General features: G+C 48.7%; 1 protein-coding gene across 7 annotated transcripts in view; it reads right to left on the bottom strand.

Moving 5' to 3' along the window:
* The window catches only part of EPB41L4B (erythrocyte membrane protein band 4.1 like 4B), a 129,353-nt gene that overhangs the window by 83,204 nt on the left and 19,153 nt on the right, over nucleotides 1-26,996 (bottom strand). For all 7 annotated transcript variants that reach the window (XM_041762623.1, XM_041762628.1, XM_041762625.1 and 4 more), the window contains exon 2: nucleotides 9,474-9,578. In XM_041762623.1, the coding sequence (XP_041618557.1) occupies nucleotides 9,474-9,578 (105 nt within the window). The remainder of the gene's footprint in view (nucleotides 1-9,473; nucleotides 9,579-26,996) is intronic.

Raw genomic sequence — 26,996 nt, 5'->3', positions numbered from 1 at the left:
GTGAGCAGCGCGACGGGAGAACGTGGGCTTCTGTCATCTCCACCCTCCGGCTCAGCAATCACGCAATAAAGGAAGATCAGCCCAGCAGGACGTGTATCTCAAAGGCACAAGCGCAGGATGCTTTATCTCACTGGTAATAGCTATGAATTGGAAATGACCTAAATGTCCATCAACAACAGAGAAGGATTTTTAAAAAATGGCTCATCCATATGATGAAATACTATTCAGCCTTTAAAACTGATGTGGGCCTATTTACCGATGTGGCAAGAGACCCGCAGCTCAACGCTTGATGAAAAGAAAACAAAAAACAAAAAACGACCCAAGATCCTGTTTATCTAAAATTATTATTTTTCTATCAAGATTACGTCCGGAAGGATTTATGGATGTTCGTTTCAGATGTGGGGCTGTGAGTGCCATTTATTTTTTTATTTTTTACTTTTCTGCATGATCTTTTACTTTTTTTTTTTTTTTTTTTTAATGATAGTCACAGAGAGAGAGAGAGAGGCAGAGACACAGGCGGAGGGAGAAGCAGGCTCCATGCACCGGGAGCCCGATGTGGGATTCGATCCCGGGTCTCCAGGATCGCGCCCTGGGCCAAAGGCAGGCGCCAAACCGCTGCGCCACCCAGGGATCTCCTTTTTTTTTTTTTTTTTTTTTTAATCTTTTACTTTTAATGAGAATACTGTTTCCAGGGGCTGGGCCAGGCTGTCCCTTCCATTACGCATTCGGTTGTTTGCCTACCAGGCCGGTTCTGAGGATCAACTTGCCCCATCGGAATACGCTACCACCACTGCCCTCAGCCAAGCAGAAAACCTCGGACCTTAGCCCCCGAGAGGAGGACAGATACGGACACAATAAAAGTTTATTTACTATCCTGCCAAAGTATCAGGCTCATGGCTATGACTAAACTCCCTGCCCTCACTTTGAAATGAATTTACTATCGCCATGCAAAGAAAGTTCTCGGGGCAGCCAGCCTTCTAATCTCATCAGCCCCCAGATGCTCAGAGCTCAAAGGGGCTGGTCCCATTTCTTTGCTTCGGGTCCCCTTATATCTGGAGTAGAACACGTCAAGCCCACTGTTCCCCTCTCTCCGCTGTCCGACTACGGTCTCGATCCAAGTGTGACCTGTGTTGTTCCCTTGCCGGTGGTTTTCAACCCTGGCTGTGCACTGCAGTCACGATTACCCAGGTCCCACCCAAGATCCATTAAACAGAATCTCAGAGCATTAGTGGTTTTTTAAAGGCTCCCTGAGAGCCCATTAAATATTTAGTGCTTTAGTTTTCCCACATCCTCCTCTTACCCAGGAATATATCCTACTGATCTTGGGGATCTTGACATGCCCATGACCCCTTCTGAACATCGCTGTCTAGGCTTTCTAAAATCTCAAGCAATTTCAGGGTTTATGGCTGGCGTTGACAGTTCACGGCCAGTGCTCCTCCCGGACAGCAGACTGCTTTCCCCTCTGGCCACGCTGCTTAAGGAGCTTCCTGCCCAGGGCCTCCACCCCTCGTGCCCAGCCACAGGGCGCAGCTCAAAGCAGGATGTGCCAGGATGGAGGCTTGTGAAAAGTCTGGGGCTCAGTAAGCTGGGAACGTCATCGGAAACAGTTTCATTTTAAAAGCTCCCTGGCCCTACAGGGTTCAGATCAGGTTTGCATGCCTGCATCAGAGGCGATAAGAAATCCAGCCATAATCCTAAAACAAGAGATGATAAAACCTATCTTGTATCCAACCAGTGTAAAATGACCCGACTTTCTTCTTAGCTGCAGGAGCTGACCAGACTCTGATTACTCATATTTTATCCCACAAGACCACCTCATGATGAATACCCGAGCACTCTGGCTCAACGTGGCCTTTGGTAAATCATATCCTACACTGACTGGGCCTGGAGGCCTACATTTAGCAGCAGCGGGACCTGCCTCAGATGTTCACCTGCATCCCGGCTAAATATAGCCACGCTGCCTGTCGGCAAAGGCCAAGGCCAATAGCTCCAGCCCTCTTAAGGGGCCATTAAACCAGTCACTGGAGATAAATGAGTGCACGTCTAAGTTCAAAGGGCATGCCGTTTAACTCAAACCCTCTAACAGGTGTTAGAAAGGTGGTTTCTGATCTGAATTTCTTATCCAGTCCATCTAGCAAAACCCCTGCCATAAATCAAGATGGGAGACGATTTGGCAAAGCCCATCTGTTCCGACAGTAGGTCAATGGACTATGACATGCACACGGCTGGCTGTAGAACTGAGCTGTCTCAGATCTATACAGAAGCACTTGAACCACAACGGCCAAGAGAAGCTCAGGGGTTGGAAAGGGTCTAAAACCTGCCAGAACGACCCCTACGTCCTCACCATCAAGTCGGAGGGGTGGAACTCGTAGCTCGCTTCCCAATAACCTGTAGATTTTCTTAGCTTACAGAGTGTCTAGTTCATGTTTAAATTAGAGCTGGAAGGAAATCTGAAGAGAAAAATCATATCCAAAGGATGAAAAGAGAAAGAAGGGAAAGGACACTTTTGGAGCTTACTGGTGTGATATGATTTATAATAAGAAATATATATATGTGGCCTTAGTTTCTGGCACAGAGATCTTAAAACCCTTGGAATTTTGTACGCCACAAGAGCAATCAAGGTGTCCTGACATTGGTAACAAATCCCTTCTAACCACACCTGAGTCTCTGTTAACGAGGGGACGTTCAGAAAGCACCTGAGGATGGGGGCTGGTTGCTAGGGGAACTAACCACTGACCAAGGGTTAAACCTGAGTCTGACCTCTGGAGAGGGGGAGGGGCCCAGGACCTGGAGGCTGGACCAATCACTAATGCCCAATAATTTAATCCATCATGCCTTTGTGACAAAGACTCTGTAAAAATTTAAAGGGAGGATTCGGAGAGCTTCCGAACAGAGATGTGGAGAGTGGGACATGCAGGGAAGGCGTGGAAACTCTGTCCTACCCAGTGTGCCCTACACGTTGCTCGAGTCATCTCTTCCGTCAGGCTGCTCCTGAGTTACCTCTTTTTATAACAGACTGGCAATCGAGTGAGTAAAATGTTTCTGAGTACTATGATCTGTTCTAGAAAATTAACTCAACTCGAGAGGGGGTCGTGGGGGACTTCCTATCTACACTGCGAAAGCACAGGCGACTGGACTTACAACTGGCATCTGAAGTGTGGAGTGGGGATAGGTGGGAGGGGGCAGTTTTGTAGGACTAGGCCTTCACCTATGGGATCTGAGGCTACCCACAGGTAGACAGCGCCAGATTTTTTTGCTCGGGGGTGTCGGCAGAAATCCACGCTGGACTGCGTCACACCTATCGCTCACTCAGGGCTCAGAGCAGATGAAGGCAGCTGTGCCGAGGGCTCAGAGGCCCAGGAATCACAGTGCTAGAGGCAGGGTCAGAAATGAGGCTGTGTCGGGATGCCTGGGTGGCTCAGTGGTTGAGCGTCTGTCTTTGGCTCAGGGCATGATCCCGGGATCTGGGATCGAGTCCCACATCGGGCTCCCTGCAGGGAGCTGCTTCTCCCTCTGCCTGTGTCTCTGCCTCTCTCTCTCTCTGTGACTCTCATGAATAAATAAATAAAATCTTAAAAAAAAAAAAAAGAAAAGAAAAAGAAATCTGGTGGTGTCAACATCCAGGGCCCTGGATCTCCACACCACACACTAGCTCCAAGCACTTCCCCACCTAAGGACGGACCTCTCCTTCTCATCCATGATGAGGCCCCTGTAACCACCTCACTTACACCAGCTACTCAAGACTTTCTTGGGGATTCATCTGAATCAACTGCAAAGACCCTTTTATCAATAGCTCTCCATCCAGCATTGATATTTGCAAATGGGCAGGAAACCCTCACTCTCCCAGCCTTCAGCGACAGGCTGCTGGGAGGCCTGTGAATGTTTCACACTCCTTTGTACAAAAATCGAAGGAGGCAAGAGATCAGAGTTCGAGTCCAAGCTCTGCCACCCACCTGGGGTGTGGCCATGGGCGTGAGGCCCCTGACACCGTTTGCTCATGTGAGCACTGGGCTGTGCCCTAACACACTGAACAATCAACTCAGGGGCCAAGGAAGGGTTTCCGGTCTCTCACAGTAATGCACTTGCCAATAGCACTTCCCTCCAGCTGCATCTGAGACAGTAGAAAGGCTCAGTAGGGTCCATGCAAGGGGCATATGTGAGGGCATTCCAAGTGATCGTCAGAGTGAAGCCGAAAATGCCCCTTCAGTGCCCACTGACCCCCTCGGGCAGCCACCGATTCCCTGTCAACCTCACCTCGCCGTGCTGGGCCTCTTATTACCCATCCACCTGATTCTAGGCTGCACAGACCAGAGGAAAAACATCCCACAAGTCTAGAGGCGAAGGCCAAAATCACCTTTCCTGGATCCCTTGCTGCAAAGCGTACCACCCAAAAATGCTCCCTTTTCACACTGGGAGGGGCTCTGGAAGGGATTAACTAGGGCTGCACCTGTCCTCCAGAACTCTGGCCCCCCCAGGACCTGAAGGGGGGATCCAGCTTGGGCGGGGGCGGCGGGGGGGTTGTTATGACCCCTGCCCCAGCTTGCCACTCCTCTCCCATCTGACATCTTGCTCAGCTCATCACTGATCCTCAGGCAGTCCTCCTCCACGCTCCCAGAGTGAAGTCAGACCATCCCCTGGATTCCACGGGGATGGTCTGTCTCCCCCAGCAGAATGAGGCAGGTGGGAACAGTGTCCTGCTTGCTTCTGCACCAGAGACTGACAGCGAGGAAGCGCCGAGGCACAGTGTGCTGAGTGGTTGCCGCCTGGACGTGTTCTTTCTGCGGGCACGTGCTTACGGACGTGCGTGGCTGAGATGCTACCATGGGTCAGGGTACCAGTGGAGCCCAGTGGAAAGGGCTGCCCTTTGGAAGGAGACCAGGTTCTGAATCCTGCCTCCACTCCTCACCTGAACCTTTACAGGGCTCCTAGTGAGGCTCAGCTCTGTCAGCTGTAAAATGGGCCTGCTCTCTGGCTCGTTTTCCAGATGATGAAGGTTAAATAAAGGTTATGGAAAGTTTTCAGGTTGATGTGTGGCTCAGAGCTCATCAGAGTGGGGACTCGAGAAACAGCAGCTATCTGACCGGTCTGTAAGAAAGCCAGGTGGGTGTAGGCCAGAGCTTCCTCTCTCAGAAGAAAGCTTTCCTCTATAAAAATAGAACCATTGCCCCTGCTTTGAGCTACGCAAAGGTGAGATCTACAGAATGGGCTCCTGCCTGCCTTGATATGGAAAAGGGAAACAGGGGGCCCCAGCCCCAACTGCTAAAAATAGGCAATGCCAATAGACTTTGACCTTGCTTCAGGGCTGGGCAGCGCACTATGGTAACCAGGCTTGGCTCTTTGAAGGGAGACGTAAGCTGGGTATGCAGAGAGCTGTGCCAAGAGCCCCGCCACTGCCAGCCCTCTGATTTGCATGCCTGGGCAGGGTGGGGATGTCATTTCTTGCAGGAGCCTCACATGGCAATAAGCCATTGGCCCAGTGGACCGTCCCCTTCCTGGCCCCCATCTATTATACCTGCCATCAATTGCTTCATTTGTCCCAGGCGCCCAGAAAATCAATGATTCAGGGAACGGTCCCAAAGGGATCACCCTAAATCACTAATGTTTCTCCCACAGGCAAGGCAGCCTTGCAGGTTCCAGCTAGCCTAAGTACGTCACCTCCAGGAGCTATGATGACTTTTTTTTTTCTTTTTAAGATTTTATTCATTTATTCATGAGAGACACAGAGAGAGAGAGGCAGAGACATAGGCAGAGGGAGAAGCAGGCTCCATGCAGGGAGCCTGAAGTGGGACTCGATCCCAGGACGCCAGGATCACACCCTGGGCTGAAGGTGGCGCTAAACTGCTAAGCCACGGGGGCTGCCCAGCTGTGATGACTTCTGGCCCCCCACCCCCTCAGCTGGCCCAGCTAGAAAGAGGAAACCAACACCCATGTTAGTCCACAAAGCCCTTCTTCCTCCATGAGCTCGGGGAGCCCCTCAACCTCCCCGTGGTACAGATGTTACAGCCTCCACTTTACAGCTGAGAGCAGGCTCGCAAGCATAGTGTACTGAAAAGAGCACTTACCCCTGAGGTCCTGAGACCTAGGTTTGAATCCGAGCCATGCTACTCACTGAGCACCCTGCCAAAGTCTAAAGGCTTACATTTCACCATCAAGAAGACAGAAAAATGTGACAAATGGCTTCTAAGGTCCCTTCTGGGGCTGCAGACGGAGGTCGTAGGCTGTATGCCTTGTCAACAAGAGTCACCAAGAAGCAGCAGTCCTACGTCTCAGGATCTCATCAGAAAGGTGAGATCATGAACCCAAGGCCAGATGAGCAAACGGCCACAGAAGGCAAAGAAGCTCAAAGGTTTCCTGAGAGGAGGAGAAGCAATGGAGGTGCAGAACACGCCACATGCAGGAAGAGCTGTCGTCTGAAACAGTCTTGAAGGACAGCTGGAAGTTTAAACAGGGTGAGAAAGAATATGCCAGGAGGGGAACCCACAGGCAGAGGCACACACGTAAGTGCAGGCATCACCAGATCGCAGCCTGTAATGAGCCCAGCCTAGAAATCAGACTGACAAGAAGGGTGCAGGGAGCAGCTGCTGCACATCCTGGGATCCTTAAAGTCAGGTGTAAAGTCAGGTGGACGAGGATCCCGCACCTGCTTCGTGGCACTCAGAGCTGGGAGCTGGAAAGACATTAGAGGGTGTAGAGTCTGAGTGTCTGCAGGTGTCTGGCCTTGGAAGGACGCCTGGATCCTGACAAGACTGTGCCAGGGCACTGGCGGATGGGAATGAATGGTGGCCCAGTGAGCAGAGGTGCACAGCCAGGTCTTTCATAATGGAGCCACATCCTTGGCTTTCTGGGAATCCGAATGGCTGGAGAGGGGTCACCTGGGGCTGAGGACATGGCACCAAAGCAACAGGCAGCACATGGCTCTGCTGGCAGAAACGATGGCTGTTTTCTCCCTCTGACAAGAGAAGCGAAGGGGGGCAGACGTGTGAAACATGAGAACTAGAAGAGCTCTTCGGAACAGGTCCAAGAACCCCATTTTACAGACAAGAAAACTGAGGACAAGGGAGAAAGCCCCAAATAAGTGAGGGGCAGAGCCAGGAATGAGGACTAGGTCAGACTCATAGTGCGGGGCTGCAGACATTCTGAAGCCCCAAAATACTGCATGTGTGTAGACACACAGAAGGCAGAAGGGAGAGGCGTTTCCGGGAAGAGGAGGGCTGACGAGTATCAGAGCTGGGGACAGCTGGAAGATACCAGACACAGAGGGGAACACTCTAAATCTGGCACTCAGGAAGCAGCTGGAAACGGAACTGTGATGCAGGTCTAGGGGGTACATGCTAGAGAAACGCGCACGTTTCCTTAAAACCAAACAGTGAAAAGGATAGAGAGGGAAGGAAATTTTTCCTATAGGGTAGGAAAATTCAAAGGGTTTTAGCTAAATGACCCCAGTCTTCTCAGCAGGAGGTAAGGCCAAGTGTGAACACAGTCACTGCAGAGACTGGACTGCAGGGCTGTGGTCAGGATTCCTAAGGGGAACCGAGGCCACGAGGGGCTGACACAAGGCCCCCACAGCAGCTCAGGGGCTTGGACTTCACTGCATCTGTCATCTGTGACCTGTGCTGGTGCCAAAGGGCACGGGCCGTGACCCTCCAGCCTGGGAGAAGCAGCAGAGGAAACAGATGGACCCGCGTGTTGAGGGGGGACCAGGGCACAGTCACGGGGGCAGGAGCGTCAAAGGGCAGGTGAGCACACGGGCAAGGTGGCCGAGGCTCCTTCCGTCAGGTCTCCAGAGGGGAGAACGAGGCAGGACGGGATGGTGAAGGTCAGAGGCTCCACACGCAGAGGGACCGGAAGGATGGAAGCAAGGGAAGTTACCATGGAACGGGAACGATGGAATTCCAGTTCCTGCAGCGATCGGGTGGTGAGGGACCCAAGCAAACGTATGCGAGGTTTGCCCAAGTGGAGTTTCAAGGCGACGAAACAGTGCCCGGGACATTTAGGGCAGGCAATCTGAATTCGAGGGGTGGGGAAGACAGGCTGAGACACCAGGGCGAGGTCGGAAGACAGCAGAACCCGGCAGGGAGGCAGGAGGAGAAAAGCTCATCCCCCCCCATCCAGGGTCCCAGGGGGCGGGGATGAGTCTCCAGCTGGGAAATGGAGAGGGGATCCGGCCACCATCTCGAGGTGGCAAGAGTCAGGGAGGGAAGGGGATGGAGGCCAGGATGCTCGGAAATCCTGATTCCACTGTGCCATCTCGGACTCCACATCACACAGATGTTCTCGGGCGGACCTAATTTCTAGGCACCGATGCTGAGCATCTTAGCCTTCACCGTCACATGTGACCCTCCCGGGGGGTATCTGAAGAAGTGTCTCTAGGAAGCAAGGCTTAGCCACGGATGCTCAGACACCTCCTATCAGGGAACCCATCCTTTCATACAGTCTAAAATAGCACCGCCCCTTACTCGGTCTGCCTATCCCCTTACTCTGCTTTCTTTTTCTTAACATTTACTACCATCTGTCATGGATGCGTTCACTGCTTTATCCACAGTGCTTAAGAACAGGGCCCAGTGCATAACGGATCCTCAATCAATATTCTTTTACTCAATTATAATTCACATACAGTGTTGTAACAGTTTCGGGCATACAATATAAGGATTCCACAAATCTACACATTTCTCAGTGCTCACCAAGATACATATACTCTTAATCCCCTTTATTTCACTCATTCCCCCCACCCCTCGACCTCAAGAACTATTTTTAGATTGTTGAATATATTATCTTTGGAACCCGATGTTAGGTTTCTTTGGGGAGGGAGAGTCTGAAGCCACTCCTGCTTCTGAAGAGAGTGGCTCTGAGCTACATCAGGTTCACTCCCTCTAGCACCCCCACTGTGGACAGTTCTGTCTCAGGCAAAGCAAGAGAAGTCTTTGCTGACCTAACACCACCTCCTGGAGCCTGCAAGATGGTCCTCTAGCAGTGCCAAGCCCTGCTCCGACTGGCCCCCTGCACTCGCTAAGCCTGGCTGGGATCACATTCAGTGTGTTCACAGCACCCGCGCTCTCCCCCCGGCAAGAGTCCACAAGATGCTGCTGCTGCAGCCTCTCTGCCGGTTAAAAATAAAGCATCATTAAAAGAATTTCCAGAATGGTGTATCTGCTGCTTCCTACCTACTCTAGAAATGTGCCTATATCACATCCCTCTGCTTGGAAACGGTTCCCGAATGCATTCCCTTGCACAACAGGAATCCTTCTTTCTCTCTTCCTCTCCTGTTATTGGCCACCTCTAGGGGCGCGGGGGAGGGGGGGCGCATATGGATGAATTCCACACGGGCACCATCACCACCACCCCCAGGCTCGCTACTGCAGCAACATCACGGTTTAACTCCTCTTTTCCTTTCCTCTACCAATCTCTAGCAACTGTGGATTTGCAATTAGCATGAAAAGTCAACCTATCCCAAGACGAATCAAAGGAGTACTTACAGCCACCTGGGAAGAGTCAAGGAACTGGAGGCCGAAGTAATCGGTTTCCACGAGGTCCAAGTGGTACACGATCTGATCGAAAAGATCCTGGCCTTTGGCATGTTTCTGGAAGACAATTGGACAGATGAAAATTTAGGATGTGACCGCTGGATAAGAGCAAAACCTTTTAAAAAGAAACAGCACTTGCTTTGGCAGCGCATATACAACAAAAAAAAAGAAACAAAACCAAAATCACTTTGTCTCTATGTTGCATACGTGTATATGTACACATTTTTAAAATTTTAATTATTTTTATTATAATAAAAACTCATTATTCTATCTGATTACTCATAATGCAAACAAACCACGAAAGAACACTTTTATAGGATGAAGAGGAAACTAACGCCTTATTATGAAAACTGGCTAATAAGGGGGAAAAAATCAAGCATTGATCTGGCTGTTAGATGTAGCATTGGGTAACCAAGGAGTAGATGATAAGATATACAGAAATTAACTCAAAACGGATCAAAGACCTAGATGCAAAAGCTTGAAAGCTTGAAGTATAAAACTCTCAAAACAAAGGAACAAATCTTCATGACCTTGGATTAAACAATGACTTCTTAGATAGGACACCACAATCACCAGCAACCAAAAAATCCCAATAAACCAGAGGTGCCTGGCTGGCTCAGTCAGCAGAGCACGTGACTCTTGATCTCGGGGTCATGAGTTCAGGCCCCACTTTGGGCGTGGAGCCTACTTAAATTAAAAACAAACAAACCAATAAACCAGGTATCATCAAAATGTAAAACTTTCATGGTTAAAGAAGACAAGGACACTAAGAAATCACAAAGGCAACCCAAAAGGGGAGAAAACTTTTTCAAATCCCATATCTGATAAGGGATTTCTATCTAGAATATACAGAGAAGGGGATCCCTGGGTGGCTCAGCGGTTTAGCGCCTGCCTTTGGCCCAGGGCGTGATCCTGGAGTCCCAGGATCGAGTCCCACGCCCGGCTCTCATGTTGGGCTCCTGGCATGGAGCCTGCTTCTCCCTCCTCCTGTGTCTCTGCCTCTCTCTATGTCTATCATAAATAAATAAATCTTTTTTAAAAAATTGAATACACAGAGAACTATTACATCTCAATAATAAAAAATTCACTTAAAAAATGGACAAGGGATATAAAAATAGAACTCTGAAGATACAGAAATACCTAAGATGCACATGAAAAGATGCTCAACATCATTAGTCATTAGGGAAATGCAAATCAAGACTAGAATAGGGACGCCTTGGTGGCTCAGTGGTTGAGCATCTACCTTAGGCTCAGGTCATGATCCCGGCATCCTGGGATCAAGTCCCATATTGGGCTCCCTGCATGGAGCCTGCTTGTCCTCCCCCTGCCTATGTCTCTGCCTCTCTCTGTGTCTTTCATGAATAAATAAATAAAATCTTTAAAAAAAAAAAAAAAACCACAATCAGATACTACCTCACCGCCACTGGGATGGCTATAACAAACGACAGATAATAACAAATGTTGGAGAAATTGGAACCCTCATATACTGCTGATGGGAATGTAAAAACCGTAGCCATTTAGGGAAGCAATTTGGCAGTTTCTCAAATGGTTATATATAGAGTCACCATTTGACCCAGCAATTCCACCCGAAGTATATATCTAAGGGAAATGAAAACACTGCGTCGTACAGAAATCTGTACAAAAATGTTCATAGCAGCGTTGTTCCTAGTAGCCCCAAAGTGGAAGCAACTCAATTTGCTTCAACTACCTATCATTTGATGCATGGATAGACATAAGGTAGAAAATCTTATCCACATGATGGAATATTATTGGACTATAAAAAGGTATGGAGGGGGCACCTGGGTGGCTCAGCGCTTGAGCATCTGCCTTCGGCCCAGGGTGTGATCCTGGAGTCCCAGGATCGAGTCCCACATCAGGCTCCCTGCATCGAGCCTGCTTCTCCTTCGGCCTGTGTCTCTGCCTCTCTCTCTCTCTGTGTCTCTCATGAATAAATAAATAAAATCTTTAAAAAAAAAAAAAGATTAGTGGTTGCTTACGGCTGCAGTATTTGTGGGGTGACAGCCAAGGTGAGCAGGGTTTTTGGAGGGGTTAATGAAATATTCTAAAATCGATGATAGGGGGCTGGTGTCTGGGTGACTCAGTCCGTTAAGCATCTGCCTTTGGCTCGGGTCAGGATATCAGGGGTCCTGGGATCAAGCCCTGCACATGGCCTGCTTCTCCCTCTCCCTCTGCCCCTCCCCCTGCTCGAGCTCGCTCTCTTGCTCTCTCTCTCTCTCTCAAATAAATAAAATATTTAAAATAAAAAATAAAATTGATGGGGATAGACGCACAACTCTATAAATATACTAAAAGCCACCGAAACCTGCAGCCCAGAGATGAGTTATATGGTATGTCTACCTCAATAAAGGTATTAAAAATAGGAGATGCACAGAATTTCTCTTTATAGTAGTACAGCAACAACAAAATGAAGAAGGAATACCAGAATTGCAATATCACAATTTTGCAACTCCTAACGAGCGGTAGGTGCTAAGCACTGAGCCCCAGTGGCTATAACATCACAAGACAACCAGCCATCAGGTACCTCCTGTTGAAGAAAACCCCCACCCACCCAAGATGTCATCTTGCTCCCCACCATTCTCCCTCCACAGGGAAAAAAACCAACAATAACAAACCAAGCCTGGGGCCGACTCAACCACTAGATCCAACTGCAGGAAATGCATGCAGAGGACTGTTCTCAACTACATGGAGCTGCAATCAGCAAGATCCAGCCTGTGGGGAATTCTAGAAACTCCTCCTCCAACACAGCTTCTCCAACAAACAGAAGAGGCAGAAAAGTAAAGGGATAAAGGGGTACCAGAGGGTAAAAAAGATTTAAAAGATATCTTTTTTTTTTTTAAGATTTTATTTATTTATTCATGAGAGACACAGAGAGAGAGAGGCAGAGACACAGGCAGAGGGAGAAGCAGGCTCCCCAACGGGGAGCCTGGTGTGGGACTCGATCCCAGGACCCCGGGATCACGACCTTGAGCCAAAGGCAGGCGCTCAACCACTGAGCCACCCAGGTGCCCCTAAAAGACATCTTTAAAAAAAAGGCCAAAAAAGAAACTGCGATGAGTAGGGACACACGCTTGGGTGATTAAACTCGAAGAGTTGGTAAAGAAGGGGTTACAATAAACAATAAAGTCAGGGGGATCCCTGGGTGGCGCAGCGGTTTAGCGCCTGCCTTTGGCCCAGGGCGCGATCCTGGAGACCCGGGATCGAATCCCACGTCGGGCTGCCGGTGCATGGAGCCCGCTTCTCCCTCTGCCTGTGTCTCTGCCTCTCTCTCTCTCTCTCTGTAACTATCATAAATAAATTTAAAAAAATAAAAAAAAAAAACAATAAAGTCAGGGTACTTGTTGCTCTCGGGGGCCCAGAGGGGATGTGCCGGGGAGAGGGCCCACGGTAACCTTCCAGCTGGCCGGCAGGGTCCCAGCTGCTGACTCGGGTGGTGGGTGGTACGAGGGCATCTGCCTTCCCGTAGTTTGTTAGACTGTACCTTTGTTTTATTTGTACATCTGTATTTGTGTTACATAAGACAGCACTAACAAAAAGCAAAAACAAAAAACAAAAAAACCCCTCAAAATTATAGCAGGGGATTACAGCCTTCAGATTCCTTCCTTCCTGGAAATACCCCTTGCAGGCGACGATTCAACAGGAGCAGAAGGCTCCGTGCACAGTGACGTTCTCTGTAGCATTGCCTCCTGGAGAAATTAAGGTGGGGGCAGGGCTAGAAGAAGAAACCACCCAAACTCCAACCGCAGAGACACAAGAGTTGGGCCGGTTAACACTCAGGAATACTGCTGGGCTGCTGGGACACATAACTACCAAGATAAGGCAGAAATAAGGAAAATTCTTTTTTTTTTTTTAAAGATATTTATTTATGATAGACAGAGAGAGAGAGAGAGAGAGAGAGAGAGAGAGGCAGAGACACAGGAGGAGGGAGAAGCATGCTCCATGCCAGGAGCCTGACGTGGGACTCGATCCCAGGACTCCAGGATCGTGCCCTGGGCCAAAGGCAGGTGCCAAACCGCTGAGCCACCCAGGGATCCCGAAATAAGGAAAATTCTTATGTGGACATTAAGTGAACAGACCACAAAGGAATAAGAAGCTGGGATTCCAACTACATAAGAGCATGTGTGTGCTGGGCACCCGGGTGGCCAGTGGTTGAGCATCTGCCTTTGGCCCAGGGCGTGATCCTGGGGTCCCGGGATCGAGTCCCGCATCGGGTTCCCTGCATGGAGCCTGCTCCTTCCTCTGCCTGTGTCTCTGTGTCTCTCGTGAATAAATAAATAAAATCTTTAAAGAAAAAAAAAAGAATATGCACGCGCTATATGGACTGCTGGATAGAAACGACTTGTGAAAACAAAAATAGCTGCGTTGGGATAGAGAATCTATGGATGATTTGCTGCCGAAGTGTTCTTTAACACTGATCTTTTGGCAGTTGTTAGACAACAAACACAATTTAAAAAAAAAAAAAATCACCATTCTGGCACTCGTCTTCCGGATGTACTCCCTCCTAGGACTCTGGCACTCCCGGCCTATCCGACACCTATTACCACGGCGCCAATGCCTCATTAGTGGGTTTCCTAGTGGGACAGAACTAGTTAGCACACCGCCTAGCAGCAGGATGTGGCAGACAGAACGGGGCTGGCAGGAAGCAAGAGATCCACGCTCTAGTCCCAGAGGCATCAACTGCGACCCTTAAGCAATTCATAATTTCCCCAAATCCCTATGACCATCCTGGATTTCCCACGCAGCCGCACATCAGGCACGGTGCCCTGAACGGGCAAGCTCGCTCAAACTCAGCTGACCCCAGATCCCACTGCTCTTGCGATTTTGGTTCAGGGCTTACTGTCCAGGTAAATCGTTTTAACACTCACAGAATAGGACCTGAAAAAAACACAGTTGCACACGTGTAAAGTAAGGGCCGTTAGTCTAAGCTTCTCTCCAGGTTATTCCAGATCTTCCTTTTCTGAGGTCTTTCTTTCTTTTTTTTCTTTTTAAAGATTTATTTATTTTTTATTTATTCATGATAGAGAGAGACACAGAGAGAGAGAGAGGCAGAGACACAGGCAGAGGGAGAAGCAGGCTCCATGCAGGGAGCCTGACACAAGATTCGATCCAGGGTCTCCAGGATCACACTCTGGGTTGGCAGCAGGTGCTAAACCCCTGAGCCACCCAGGCGCCCCTCTGGCGCCCAGGCGTCTTTCTAAAACGGCTCCTATGTAGAAGGAGCCCAAGGTGGAGGATGGGGAAAGAACCTTCCTAGGGTCAGCTGGTCCCTTCTGCTGAGCCAGACTGGCTCCCGCGTGGGCAGACCCTCGCTAAGCGGGACTCGGAAGCGACGGACGCAGCGGGGTGCAGTGGACAGGAAATACCACGTTTACCGACTCGCCTGTAGATGCTTCCCCCCCTTACCTCCCCCGGCCCCTGGTGCCCTTTGGTCTCTTCCTCTGAGACAGAATTCCCAATGGGCCTCTCCAGATCTAAAAAGAACCTGGTGAGATTATGAGGGCTGGAATAGAGGGATCCTCAAAACCGAGGTCCCAGTGAGTGACAGGTCAGGCGAAGACAGGCGGGGCCGGGCCACAGCACCCGAACCCACCACCGCACAGTGGGCAGAGCTTCTCTAAACTGAGGCTCCAGGACTCACCTGTCCCGCCAGCCAGGACGTGCCACCAGGGGCAGGGCCCAGAAGCCCACGGACTGGCATCTCAGGCTCAGCCCAAACAGCGCCTCCTTCACTCCCCCACCCCTCCCCTAACCCAGGGCTCTAAGCGCCCCCAAGCAAGCACGCCTCTTTAGGACACACACTCATCACCCTGCACTGCGGTGGCTGCCTTCATCATCGTCATCTCACTCCAACTTCAGGCTGAGGCCAGGGACCAGCTGTGTTGTCTCCCCTTCCCTCCACCCCCAAAGCACACAGCAGGCGCTCCATAAACATCTGTTTGCTGCATGGCTAGCTGGCTGGCTCTGCTGGCTGGGGGATGTGTGGGGGCCGGGGCCAAGAACTAGATCTTCTGGATGGACCACGCTAAAACACGAACAACAGACTGATGCTTCGCAAGCAGCAGGCCTAAATGTGAGAACACACTCATTAAAATCTTTTCAAATTAAGTATTCCAGGAACAAGTGCCTAGGGAACCGTGCTGCACTTCCAAGGCCGTTTACCTAAACACGATTTCGTGCCTATTATGTGAAGTGCTGTCTAGTGGTTACAATAGGAGATCCATTAATGTGACAAGCCTGGGAGCCGCTCCTTGTTGCCTCGCTGCCTTCTTGTCTCCTCCTCTGTGATGAATCCACTCACTCTTTCCTTCAACAAATATTTACCGATTGCTCATCAAGCGTCAGCCACAACTGTAGGTGTTGGGGTACACTGGCGTCACAAACTCTGGGAGGGAATAGCTACAGGAAGCCTCTCCGCCTAAGTCATCCTTGGGGAGCCAAGTCCTCCAAAAACGGCTTGATACCTGGACCAGCGCAGCAACAGCACTTATCTCCCTGCCTTCTGAAGCAGGACGTCCCGAACTGGAAAGCCTTAGTCCAGATCACTATTTGGGAATTCCTCGATGCTTCTACTTCAAGACACACGGGGCAGCCTGTCCCCAACACAGCGAGGCAAAAGCTCTGCTCTTAAGTTCTTGCTTCCACGTTGCGTAGCTTTCCCTCCACCCGTCCCAACACATCGCTTCTCACAAGGACCAGCAACTAGTGGTTCTGAGTCAGTATGTCTCTTGGTAGCTGCTGATCAGAAAGGAGCTAAAAATCACCAAGCTCATTAACATCATGTGGAAAAGAAGGGTACAGAGTCACCAGCTGAAGACTGGGGCAGGCAGGCAGGCAGGCAGCCAGCAGGGGAAGGGGAAAGGGACGGGCACTGTGCTATCTTTGCCGGCCACTCAGAGGTTCCTATTTTATTTTCTGGTTCCCAGCCATACCTCTGATAAGGAAGACTCCTGGACAGCTGATGTCTTAACTGTCTCCCCAAATAAATTAACCATCCTGACCCTCTTAGATAAGAGGCAACTGGCAACGTCCTACTGCGACCTGACCCACGTGCAACGTAACAGGTCAACTGTGGTCCTGGAAGAAAAAAGAAGATAGAAGCCAATCCATCCGGAAGCCTGATCTTCCTGGAGACTATTATTAGTCTCCACAGCATACGGTGCTGGCCAGGCAGGTTAGAAAGGAGAAGCCGTGTGCTGGTCGAGTGCGTACCCTGTAGCTGTGAACTAAAATGGAAAAGCAGGACGTCCGGGCAGTGCAAGGGCTTCAGGAGCCTTCTCCTTGGGGCACCCGAGGCTCTCCTCTGTCTACCTACTCCGCTTCTCCCTGATGGCATGCCCCTCCGCACCCACCCTCTCCCTTTCCTCCCCACAACAGCACAGGCAACACCACCTTCTATCTGGACCACAGCAAGAGCCCCTCCTAAAACCCATCTTTCTCATGTTTGCCAGAATGGATTGCACACAACACAGCCCTCACCTCAGTCGCTATTCTGCACAAAAACACGCACCCGGGGATGAAATGCAGGCTCCTCAGCCCGGTGTCAGACTCTGCACAATCATCACTGGCCAACCCAACACCTGTTGTATCTCCCCAGGCCCCACATGTATCCTGGGCTCCAATCAAACCTATTCTCCAACCACAACACCCACCCAGCAAACGCTGCAGGTCCCATCCCCATGGCTTCACCCGTGTCATCCCTTTCCCTGGGTGGGTGCCCTCCTCCTCCATCCCTAGTCCCATCCCGGTTGGCAGCTAGCCAACCCCCATGACCACACTGAAGTAACAAGGGTCATTATTAAACTTCTCCTTGGTGGCACCCTGTCCAGTTCCTCTTTGCTTCTGAACCATCTGACATTCTGAAGCTCAATAAGCAGACGCTGATGTGGATGGATTAAGGAGGGTCCTCAGTTCCCACAACAGTCTCCACATGACCGACTTTTCGGAAGCCTGATCTTCCTGGTCCATCTCCGCTGGGAATTCTCTCCAGCCAGCTGGGATCTGGGTCTGCAGAACCCTGGTGCTACCATCCCGCCTTCCAGACACCCTGTCTGCTCTAAAGCACTGGTGTTCTGGAAACCACACCGCACACTGAGCTATGCCTTATTTATCAGCAAAATACTATCAAGTTCTGGATTTTTACAGATGGGCTAAGAAAATAACCAAAATAATTGTGGCGACAATTTCTCAACCTAAGGGCAAGCACTTACATTCGTTCAAATAAATGTCATCTTATTTAAGTTGGCCCACGACATACCCTGTTAAGAACATCCTGAGTCCCAGGCTATTATCCCATGTTTCAGAAACTGATCTCAGTTTGACAATATGTGGGAATGGGGCTGCAGGTGGGGGTGGGGGGGTGAGGGGGGGGGTGGAGATGGTGTGTGGGGTGCTGTCTTTCTTGAGTTGTACAGTACTAACGCTGCCCATCTGATGGTGGCCTCAACCCAGTTATGAACACATATAGGGTGATCGTGGCAGGGCCATGCCCTGAGACTCTTAGGAGCCAAACAGGTTGGGTTAGAACCCAGTTGTACCCCTTTTCTAGTCATATGACCATAACCTCAGGAACCACACGGAGTCCCAGCTTCATCTGAAAAATGGGGTACTCTCCCCTGCACAGTCAATCTTGCTAAGTCACTGTATTAATAAGAAAGCAAGAGGGGCGCCTGGCTGGCTCAGTTGGTCGAGCATGTGACTCTTGATCTCAGGGTTGTGAGATCTCCGGGTTTTACTTAAAAAAATAAAGGAAAATAAAATAAAAAATAAGAAAGCCTATGAGCATGCACTGTAAATTGCGGTGTCCTACACACACAAAGGAATTATTATGAGTTCCAACCAAACCTCATTTCTCTCACTCCTCCACAGGAATGACATATTACAATGTGCTTTTTGCCAAATACTTCGCAAAAACCAAAGTTCAGGGAGTCCATGATCTATAGCAGTTTAGTAATTCCTTTAAAGAAAAGCTGAGACTGGTCTGGTTTGGGGGATTTCTGTAAGCCCATGTTGGTCCCTGGAAATTAATTCCTTTCCAAGTTCTTAAGCGCCCCCAGTTTAAGTAGCTCTCAGAACTCCACCTGGGGGTTGCTTCGTGGCCAACGGTTCCCAGAAGGCATCTGCCTCAGGGCCTGTTTCAACTGTTTCTAGGAAGTGCTAATCTCACGATTTGTTGCCAGTGTGGGTCCCCCATCCTCACAACTTGATAATTTGCTAATTTCCTATGTTCTTGGTAAGAAACTAGCTATTTTACACACACACACACACACACACGCACACACACGCACACACACACGCACACACATGCACACACACACACACACAGCCCAGGAATCTCTGCCCCCATTGCCATCAGTACTAAGTCATTAGGAACAGATATAAACTGTTTACTCCAGGGTATCTGAAACTACCAACTACTGAATCTACCAAATAAATATCTGAAATTACCAAAAGGTGTCACCACGAAATTTCATTATGAGACCTACCATCTCGGCCATCAGCAAGATTTGGGGACTCATAACAGTACCCATAATCTGCAGGAGTTAAGGCCAGACGGTCCAGCTTATAAATTCCACCTCCCAGGTGAAGAGTGCTTCAGTGTTGACCAATGTTGCTGGACCGCATTTTGCACAGAGGGAAACTGAGCCTCAGAGAAATCATGTGATCAAGTTCATATTGCTTATTAGTGGTGGACCTAGAATCTGGATCTAGCCTTTCTGATTTTTTTTTAGGCTAGAGTTCTTTCTCCTTCTCTCCATTGCTTCTCTACTCATCTGCCTCTGTGGCTCTGAGCACACAGAACGTGTCCTGCAAACAAGAACTATTTCTTGGGGATCCCTGGGTGGCTCAGTGGTTTAGTGCCTACCTTCGGCCCAGGGTGTGATCCTGGAGTCCCAGGTGATCGAGTCCCGCATCGGGCTCCCGGCATGGGGCCTGCTTCTCCCTCTGCCTGTGTCTCTGCCTCTCTCTCTCTCTCTCTCTCTGTGTCTCTCATGAATAAATAAATAATTTTTTTTTAAAAGAACTATTTCTTAAGTCCAAGTCAACACACAGATACTGAGAGGCTCCTTCAAGCAGGGCCTGGGCTACAGCAGGGGTTACCAGGCCACACGGTCCAGCAAAAACAGATCGCATGGTGGGGAGGCAAGTACTAATTTGCTTGGAGGGCAGGCAAGTTGTGGCAGAACGGACAGCAGATGATTTGCTCACAAACGGACACAGAAGCCAAGACACTGTGCCGAGAAGGACTTCAACAGTCTGGGCAGCTCCTGGAAATTCAATTCTGGTAAAACAGAGCACAATGATATTAATTTCTTGACTTGCCTGGCTAACAATCTCTTAGAAATCAGAGGAAGTAACAAAAACAACAGCCCTTAATTTTGATCAATAGGGGAAGGGAGGAGGATCTTGGAAGAAAGCGACTGTCATCTTGGTTGCGTGACTCAGTGAACAGAGGTGCACCTGGTCAGCAGCACTGAGGGCCAGCGTTCTCTTTCCACCTTGGGCAAGGGGCTCTTGCTGTGCCACACGAGGACTGGGTGGGCAGATTTTAGGTCTCGCCATTCCACCACACGACAGCGCCATATTGGCTTCAAGTAATGGACATCAATTTAAAACACAGACTGTGGGTTGTATTATTGATCAACTATTGATCAGCCTCTGTTCCTGGCTGGTAAATTGTCTTCAGGCCAAGCAGCAGAAATGCAAGGCACTCATTTGTTCCCTTAATGCCACATCCCTCACAGGGCTGCTGCTAGAATTAAATGACCCCACTCGCCATGATCCTATGAACCTTCTCTCAATCAATGTGGAATAGCTAACATCTAGTGACCTCAATTTCTGTCTCTCTATAGGTCCTTTCAAGCAGGCCTAACACATGGGATTCAACTGTTACTTTAAGGGATGGTTTCTCATTTATTCCTTAGGATGCTGAATGAAGTCCAGATACCTAAAACCACTCAATCCTGGCTGTCTGAAAAGTGGTTTTGACCAACACTTCAAATGTTATGCCTGGGTGGCTCAGTCAGTTGGGCATCCCGCTCTTGGTTTCGGCCCAGGTCCTGATCTCATGGGTCTTGAGATCGAGCCCAGCTTCAGGCTCTGCGCTCAGTGAGGAGTCTGCTTAAAGATTCTCTCCCTTCTGCTCCTACCACCCCCCAAGTAAATAAATCTTTCAATGTTATGCTTCCAACTCTTCAGTAACATCAGAAACATCAGAGACCGCATGTGCTGATTACTCTTTAATTTGGGGTGACATTGCTAACAGGCAAATTGTAGCTTTTCCTACTGACAGGGACATTAACAGAGCATCAGACAACCTCCCTAACACAAGATCCACTGATCAAATTGCTCTTCCAAGTTCTAAGTTGGGGGACCTCTCCATGTCACCGTCCTCATCAGGCCAGATGAGTTGTGCAACCTATCACAGTGCTCTCTGCCCACACTGAGTCCACTCAAATCCCTGGTGAAGGGGAACAGGGGACAGGAGCCTTCCTTGAATGACCTGAAAGGGCACATGCTCTCCACATGATCTCCCGCCAGAAGACAAGCAAGTACACAGGGAACTCAAAGGGTCTCAGGGGGCAGGTACCAAAGGTGTCACTCTGTGTGTTTTTATTTTGTTTGTTTTGGTTTGGTTTTTAACTGTGGTGCTTACAAACATGGCGGCAAGATCTCTGTTCTTCTCCCTTGCATTTGGAAGAACCTGGCACTGCTTCAGCTGAACAGAATACGGTGTTAGTAATGTTTTGTGATTTCCAAAGTGAGGTGACCATTCTCCTGGGATGCTTCTCTATGGGTAGAGCCAGCCACCATGCAAAAGGTCCAACTACCCTGGGACTGCCAGGCTGAAGAGGCCACAGGCAGATACTCCAGTCAACTGCCCAGCTGAGCCCAGCCTTCCAAGCATCCCTACCAAAGCCCCAGACATGTGAGCATAGTTGTCTTTGGCTCTCCACACCAGCCCATCTTCCAAAGGAGTACTTCTGGTGACCCTGGTCAATGCCGTGAGCAGCAGAACAATCTCCCAGCTGAGCCCCACTCAAATTCTTGACCGAGAGAATCCTTGTTGTTGTTTTAAGTCGCTAAGTGTAAGTGGAGGAGTTTGTTATGCAACAACAGATAACCAGGATGAAAACCATACATATACACAGATACAGCAGGTGTTCATGGCATATGCATATGCACATAAAAGCTTTTTGTAACTTTAAAAAATGTTTCTTTGGAAATCACTACACTATGATGCTAACTTAGGGTATCACCTGCTTGGAGATAAGGAAGTAGAATATTAAACATACTCACTTTAGAAAAAAAAAAAACAAAAAAAGGAATAAACAAATCAGAAAACTATTCTTTAAAGGCCACTAATTCTGGGGATCCCTGGGTGGCTCAGCGGTTTAGCGCCTGCCTGCCTTTGGCCCAGGGCACGATCCTGGAGTCCCGGGATCGAGTCCCACGTCAGGCTCCCAGCATGGAGCCTGCTTCTCCCTCCTCCTGTGTCTCTGCCTCTCTCTCTCTATGTCTATCATAAATAAATAAATAAATCTTAAAAAAAAAAAAAAAGGCCACTAATTCTCCTTAGGAGAAGCATTAAAATCGAGGGTTGGACTATCCGAGGCTGTCTTACTCTACACTCACCAACTCCATATTAAGAACTCAATAAATTGCACCAAAAAGAAGGGAGGACACTGTTTCCAATTAAGAGACTTAGGAAACATTATTTACTAAATGCAATGTGTGGTCTGTCGTGGGCTCTTGATTCAAACAAACCAACACTAAACAGGGTTTTGAGATGATTGGGGAAAACCAATCAAGCACTTGGCAGTAGATGACATTAAGGCACCACTGTTCACTTTGTGGAGTATGACAATGGTATCACGGACACACACATACACACACATGCGTGTATTTACACATAAGAGATACTCACTTGGGTATAACAGGTTAAATGTTAAGTTGCCTGGGAGCTGCTTTAAACTACTCCAGAAAAATCATTAATAAATGGGTGTTGTGCACATGAGAGTTTCCTCATACTATTCTCCCTACTTCTACTTCCTGTACTTGAAAAATCTCCGTAGCAAAAACTTAAAGATTACAAACTGTAAAGGAGTTAGGGGGTGGGAGGTATCAACACAGTCTGGCCTGAGCCCTGACTCTGAGGATCCAAGCCACTGGCTGGGACCAGTCCACATCCCCAACCAGGGTGAAGGTGCTATGGGATGCAAAAGAGGAGTATTATGCTGAGTGAAGTAAGTCAATGGGACAAGGACAAACATTATATGTTCTCATTCATTTGGGGAATATAAATAATGGTGAAAGGGAATATAAAGGAAGGGAAAAGAAATGTTGGGAAATATCAGGAAGGGAGACAGAACATAAAGACTCCTAACTCTGGGAAACGAACTAGGGTTGGTGGAAGGGGAGGAGGGCGGGGGGTGGGAGTGACTGGGTGACGGGCACTGAGGGGGGCACTTGACGGGATGAGCACTGGGTGTTATTCTGTATGTTGGCAAATTGAACACCAATAAAAAATAAATTTATTATAAAAAATAAATAAAAATAAAGCTGGAAAAAAGAAATAAAATAAATAAAATAAAATAAAATAAAATAAAATAAAATAAAATAAAATAAAATAAAAAGAGGGAAATGACTCCAAGCCATTAACAACTCGTTTTCTTCCTCGACGCTAAGACAAAATCCAGTATACAGACTTCTGTCGGGATCCAACTCAGTACCTACCTATGGATCTTAAGTCCTACCCCCAGCACCTGGTACAGCTTATAAAAGGGGTGCACTGTGTCCAACTTTACAGACACCAATAACACACTTTTATATAGCAAAGAAGTATGGGCAGCAACGAAAGCTACATCTTTTAAGCTATGGACACCAAAGTTAAACGTTCTACTCTATCTGATTTTGTGAAATCAATGATGTTACCCCTTAGAACATTTCTGAGGGACACAGGATTGATTTTTAACCTTGAACTAAAAAAACGCCACCATCTGTGACCAAGCAGAGTAAAAGCATTGGCTATGGAACAGAACATGCTTCCTGGTGGGCATCCTTAGATAGCCACAGCGAGCAGGCCTTGGTAAGGAGCCCTATACGACATCCAAGGTACCAAGTAAGAAGGTAGGACTGTTCTAGAAATCAGCACCTCCAAGGCCCTCATTTTACAGGTGAGAATAATGAGGCCAGAGGCAGGTCATGCTGCCAGGCAGCCAATGCAAACCCAGGAATAGAACAGGAGCCTCTGACCCTGTGACTAATACAACTCTCTTTCTTTGGTCCATCCTGCGACAACTGCATTATGGATGTTATCTGAACAGGAAAGGAATAGGCAAGCCTCGCGTTTCTGAAAGGTTAAGAACCAAACAGGCGATCCCGAAAAACCAGAAATCTCAGTGTTAAAAACTCCTTACCTATTAAAAAGTGCTTGGTTTGGGGAAATATTTTTGGCTTTTTTAAATGGCGGTTCAGGAAAAAAAAATTTTTTTAAAACCCACAGGAGAAAGGAAAAAGAAAATGAAACAAATTTGTGCCTGACTAAACAGTAACACGCAATTAAAATGATGGATGTCTCTGTGCCAGAGGTTGAGTTTGAAACAAGCTGCTGGAAGAAGGGCAGCCCTGAAAATAAATTGCCAAATTACTTTTTTGCAGCCAGATTGCAGATTCCCCCGCCATGCAATTCTGAAAGCAAATAACCCCACATAAATAAATATGCAACGAATTCCCAGGGAAACTAGCCAAGAAACACGAAGAGAACTAACTTTGGGTGGAAGACTGCCCCCATGCATCCTGAGATTTAGGAGTGAGACTCAATTTACAGCATCAGGGCTACCTCACACAGGAAGCCTCCCTCGACTCCCCAGGCCTGTAGACACTGACGGCCTCCTCTCTGTGGAGCCCTCCAGGGCCCTGAAAGTAGCTTCTGGATGCCGCAGCACACCCCGTGATGCAGTGGCTGAGGGCACGGGCTCGAGGGTCAGCCTGCCAGGGGTCTGAGTCCCAGCTCTGTCACCCCGCTCAGGCTGAGTCTGGGGTCAGGGAATTTCTTACCTGGTCAGGGTGTCTAAGAATGAAATGAGATGAAATGAAGGACTGAACAGGGCTTGGCCCAGGGTGAGCCCACTGGACACCCCCGGTGATGGAGGTGGCCTCTTTCTTCCTACTAAGCCCGTTCACAGTAGGAGACAAGCCTTACAGAGATCAAGTAACAGGGGAGTGTGTTCCTGGGCTGAACCTGGGTCTCCCCAAAGTCCACAAATCAAAGCCCTATACACCCCCTCCTCCCTATGCCTCAGAATGTGGCTGGATTTGAAGACAGAGCCTTTCAAGAAGTAATGAGGTTCAAATGAGTTCATTAGAGTGGGTCCTACTCTTATCTGACTGGTATCCTGAGAGAGAGAGAGAGAGAGAGAGAGAGAGAGAGATGAGGTCAGAGAGAGACATCAGAGATTATGGTATTTTGTTATAACAGCCTGCGCTGTCTAATACAGGGAGGCACACGGTTTCAAGTCAGAACCAGTTCTGAATCTGGGCTGCACCACTCATGACCAGCATGATCCCAACCAAGCCCCCTAGGCTTTTGGAGTCTGTTTTCTGCCTGTAAAATGGAGATGACACAGCACCCAGTGATGTGTGGAGAAGATGGAAACATGCAGCTGGCCTGGGCCAGGGCCAGAGCTGTGCCCGGGACCTCAGACGCGAAGTCCCGGGAACCTCCCACCATATCCCTCTGGGGATCCAGAGCCTTCGCTGGGTGGCACAGCTTGAGTCACAGCATGGTCATGGAGCCCAACTTCCTTGGGTCCCACCCATAGCTGGTATTCCATAAGCATGGGCGGTGAACTCAACTAGCAAATTTGCCTACAGTTTAAAACTTTTAGTGATCACACCAACTGCTAAGGCACAGAATTTTAGGGCTTTTTACTTGGCTCTGTGTGCATGCACAATTTTCAAAAAAGTTCCGGGGTAAAAAAGCACCTAAGACTTTTAACCTTGTCTATGGTGAGTTTGGCAGTTAGAGACATAAAACTGTAACTGAGGCACAGCTTCCATTCATGTGATGGAGGGGTATACAAATCGTCTTTATCAGGTTGGCCTTCGATTTTTCTTTTATCTCTCACCCTTTTTTTTTTTTTTTGGGTGACTCAATATCTTAAAAAAAAAAAAAAAATCTCCTGCAAGAAGAAGGCAGAGAATGACACATTCAGATGGAGGAAAGGAGGTGTGATGCTTACAGCCTGTAGGTTTGGATTTGTAAGGATGGCATTAACAAGATTATTTCCCTGAGGTGTGTGGTTTGTGGTTAGTGTGAACTATTGTAAGAATCCTGACTGTAAGTTTACCACCCAGAAAGTTAGCTTTTCATATCCATTAACTAAGAAAAAAAAATTCCCATCATATATGCACTTTTTTTTTTTTTTGAGAGTGCACACATGCACACTGGAGCTGGGTGAGGGACAGAGGGGGGGAGAGAGAGAATCTCAAGCAGGCTCCACGCTCAGCACAGAGCCAGACGCAGGGCTCGATCTCAGGGCCCTGAGATCCTGACCTGAGCCGAAATCAAGAGTCAGGCACTTAACCGCATGAGCCACCCAGGCCGCCCTCCGATCATATATGCATTTTTAAAAGCAACAACAGAAGACCAAGCAAGGTGCAAGCACTGACTAGTACTACTGTGGAATGCTACTTCAAAATAGGGTACACACGTAGGAGACTATTTCTAGAAGTCAACACCGTGGTACAAACAAGAGTAGCTTCTTTAATTGCTGTGGACTGGTCATAAGCTAACCCCGGTTTTCCCCAGTTCAAGCAGAACTAATTCACCTGGAATGTCTCAACACACAAGATCCCAGCGTATCAGGGCTTCAAATCCATGCCAAAAGGTAATTCCTACATGACGGCCACTAAATCAGGCACTGACACTGCCCCCCCCCCCACCTACCACAACCCTCAGAAGTTCTAAGAGACCAAAGGAATGTAAAAGTGGGAGGAACACCTGTGCGGGGTTACGCAGGTACCACCCCCACACAAGGCACGTGGAAGGATTCTTGCCGGAGGTGCGCGAGGTGGGGAATGGAAACAGTGCACAGACAGGGCCATTCCCACGAGTGAAGTGGGCCAAGAGGAAGGGGGGTGGGGGCTGGGCAGTCACCACACAGACCCAGCCAACTGCCACTCTGGGAATTCAGATCTTCCCTTTTTTTTTTTTAAAGTCTACAAATTTGAATTTTTTTAAATGTGAAACGTGATGATTTTTTAAAGCCTGGTATAGACCCTCTAATTTACTTTTTAATTGAAGGGTGATGGACATAGGCAAGAGCGCACAGGTCAACAAATAGAATATTACTGGACCCCCAGAAGCCACCATGTGCCTCTTTCCAATTTCTACGCTTTCTTCCATCCCGCAGGTACCACAGCTTTGTTTTGCCTGTTTCGGACTTCAGATAAATG

Source organism: Vulpes lagopus, chromosome 7 (assembly GCF_018345385.1).
Source record: "Vulpes lagopus strain Blue_001 chromosome 7, ASM1834538v1, whole genome shotgun sequence".
NCBI lineage: Eukaryota > Metazoa > Chordata > Mammalia > Carnivora > Canidae > Vulpes > Vulpes lagopus.
This window is presented reverse-complemented; position numbering and strand designations above follow the sequence as displayed.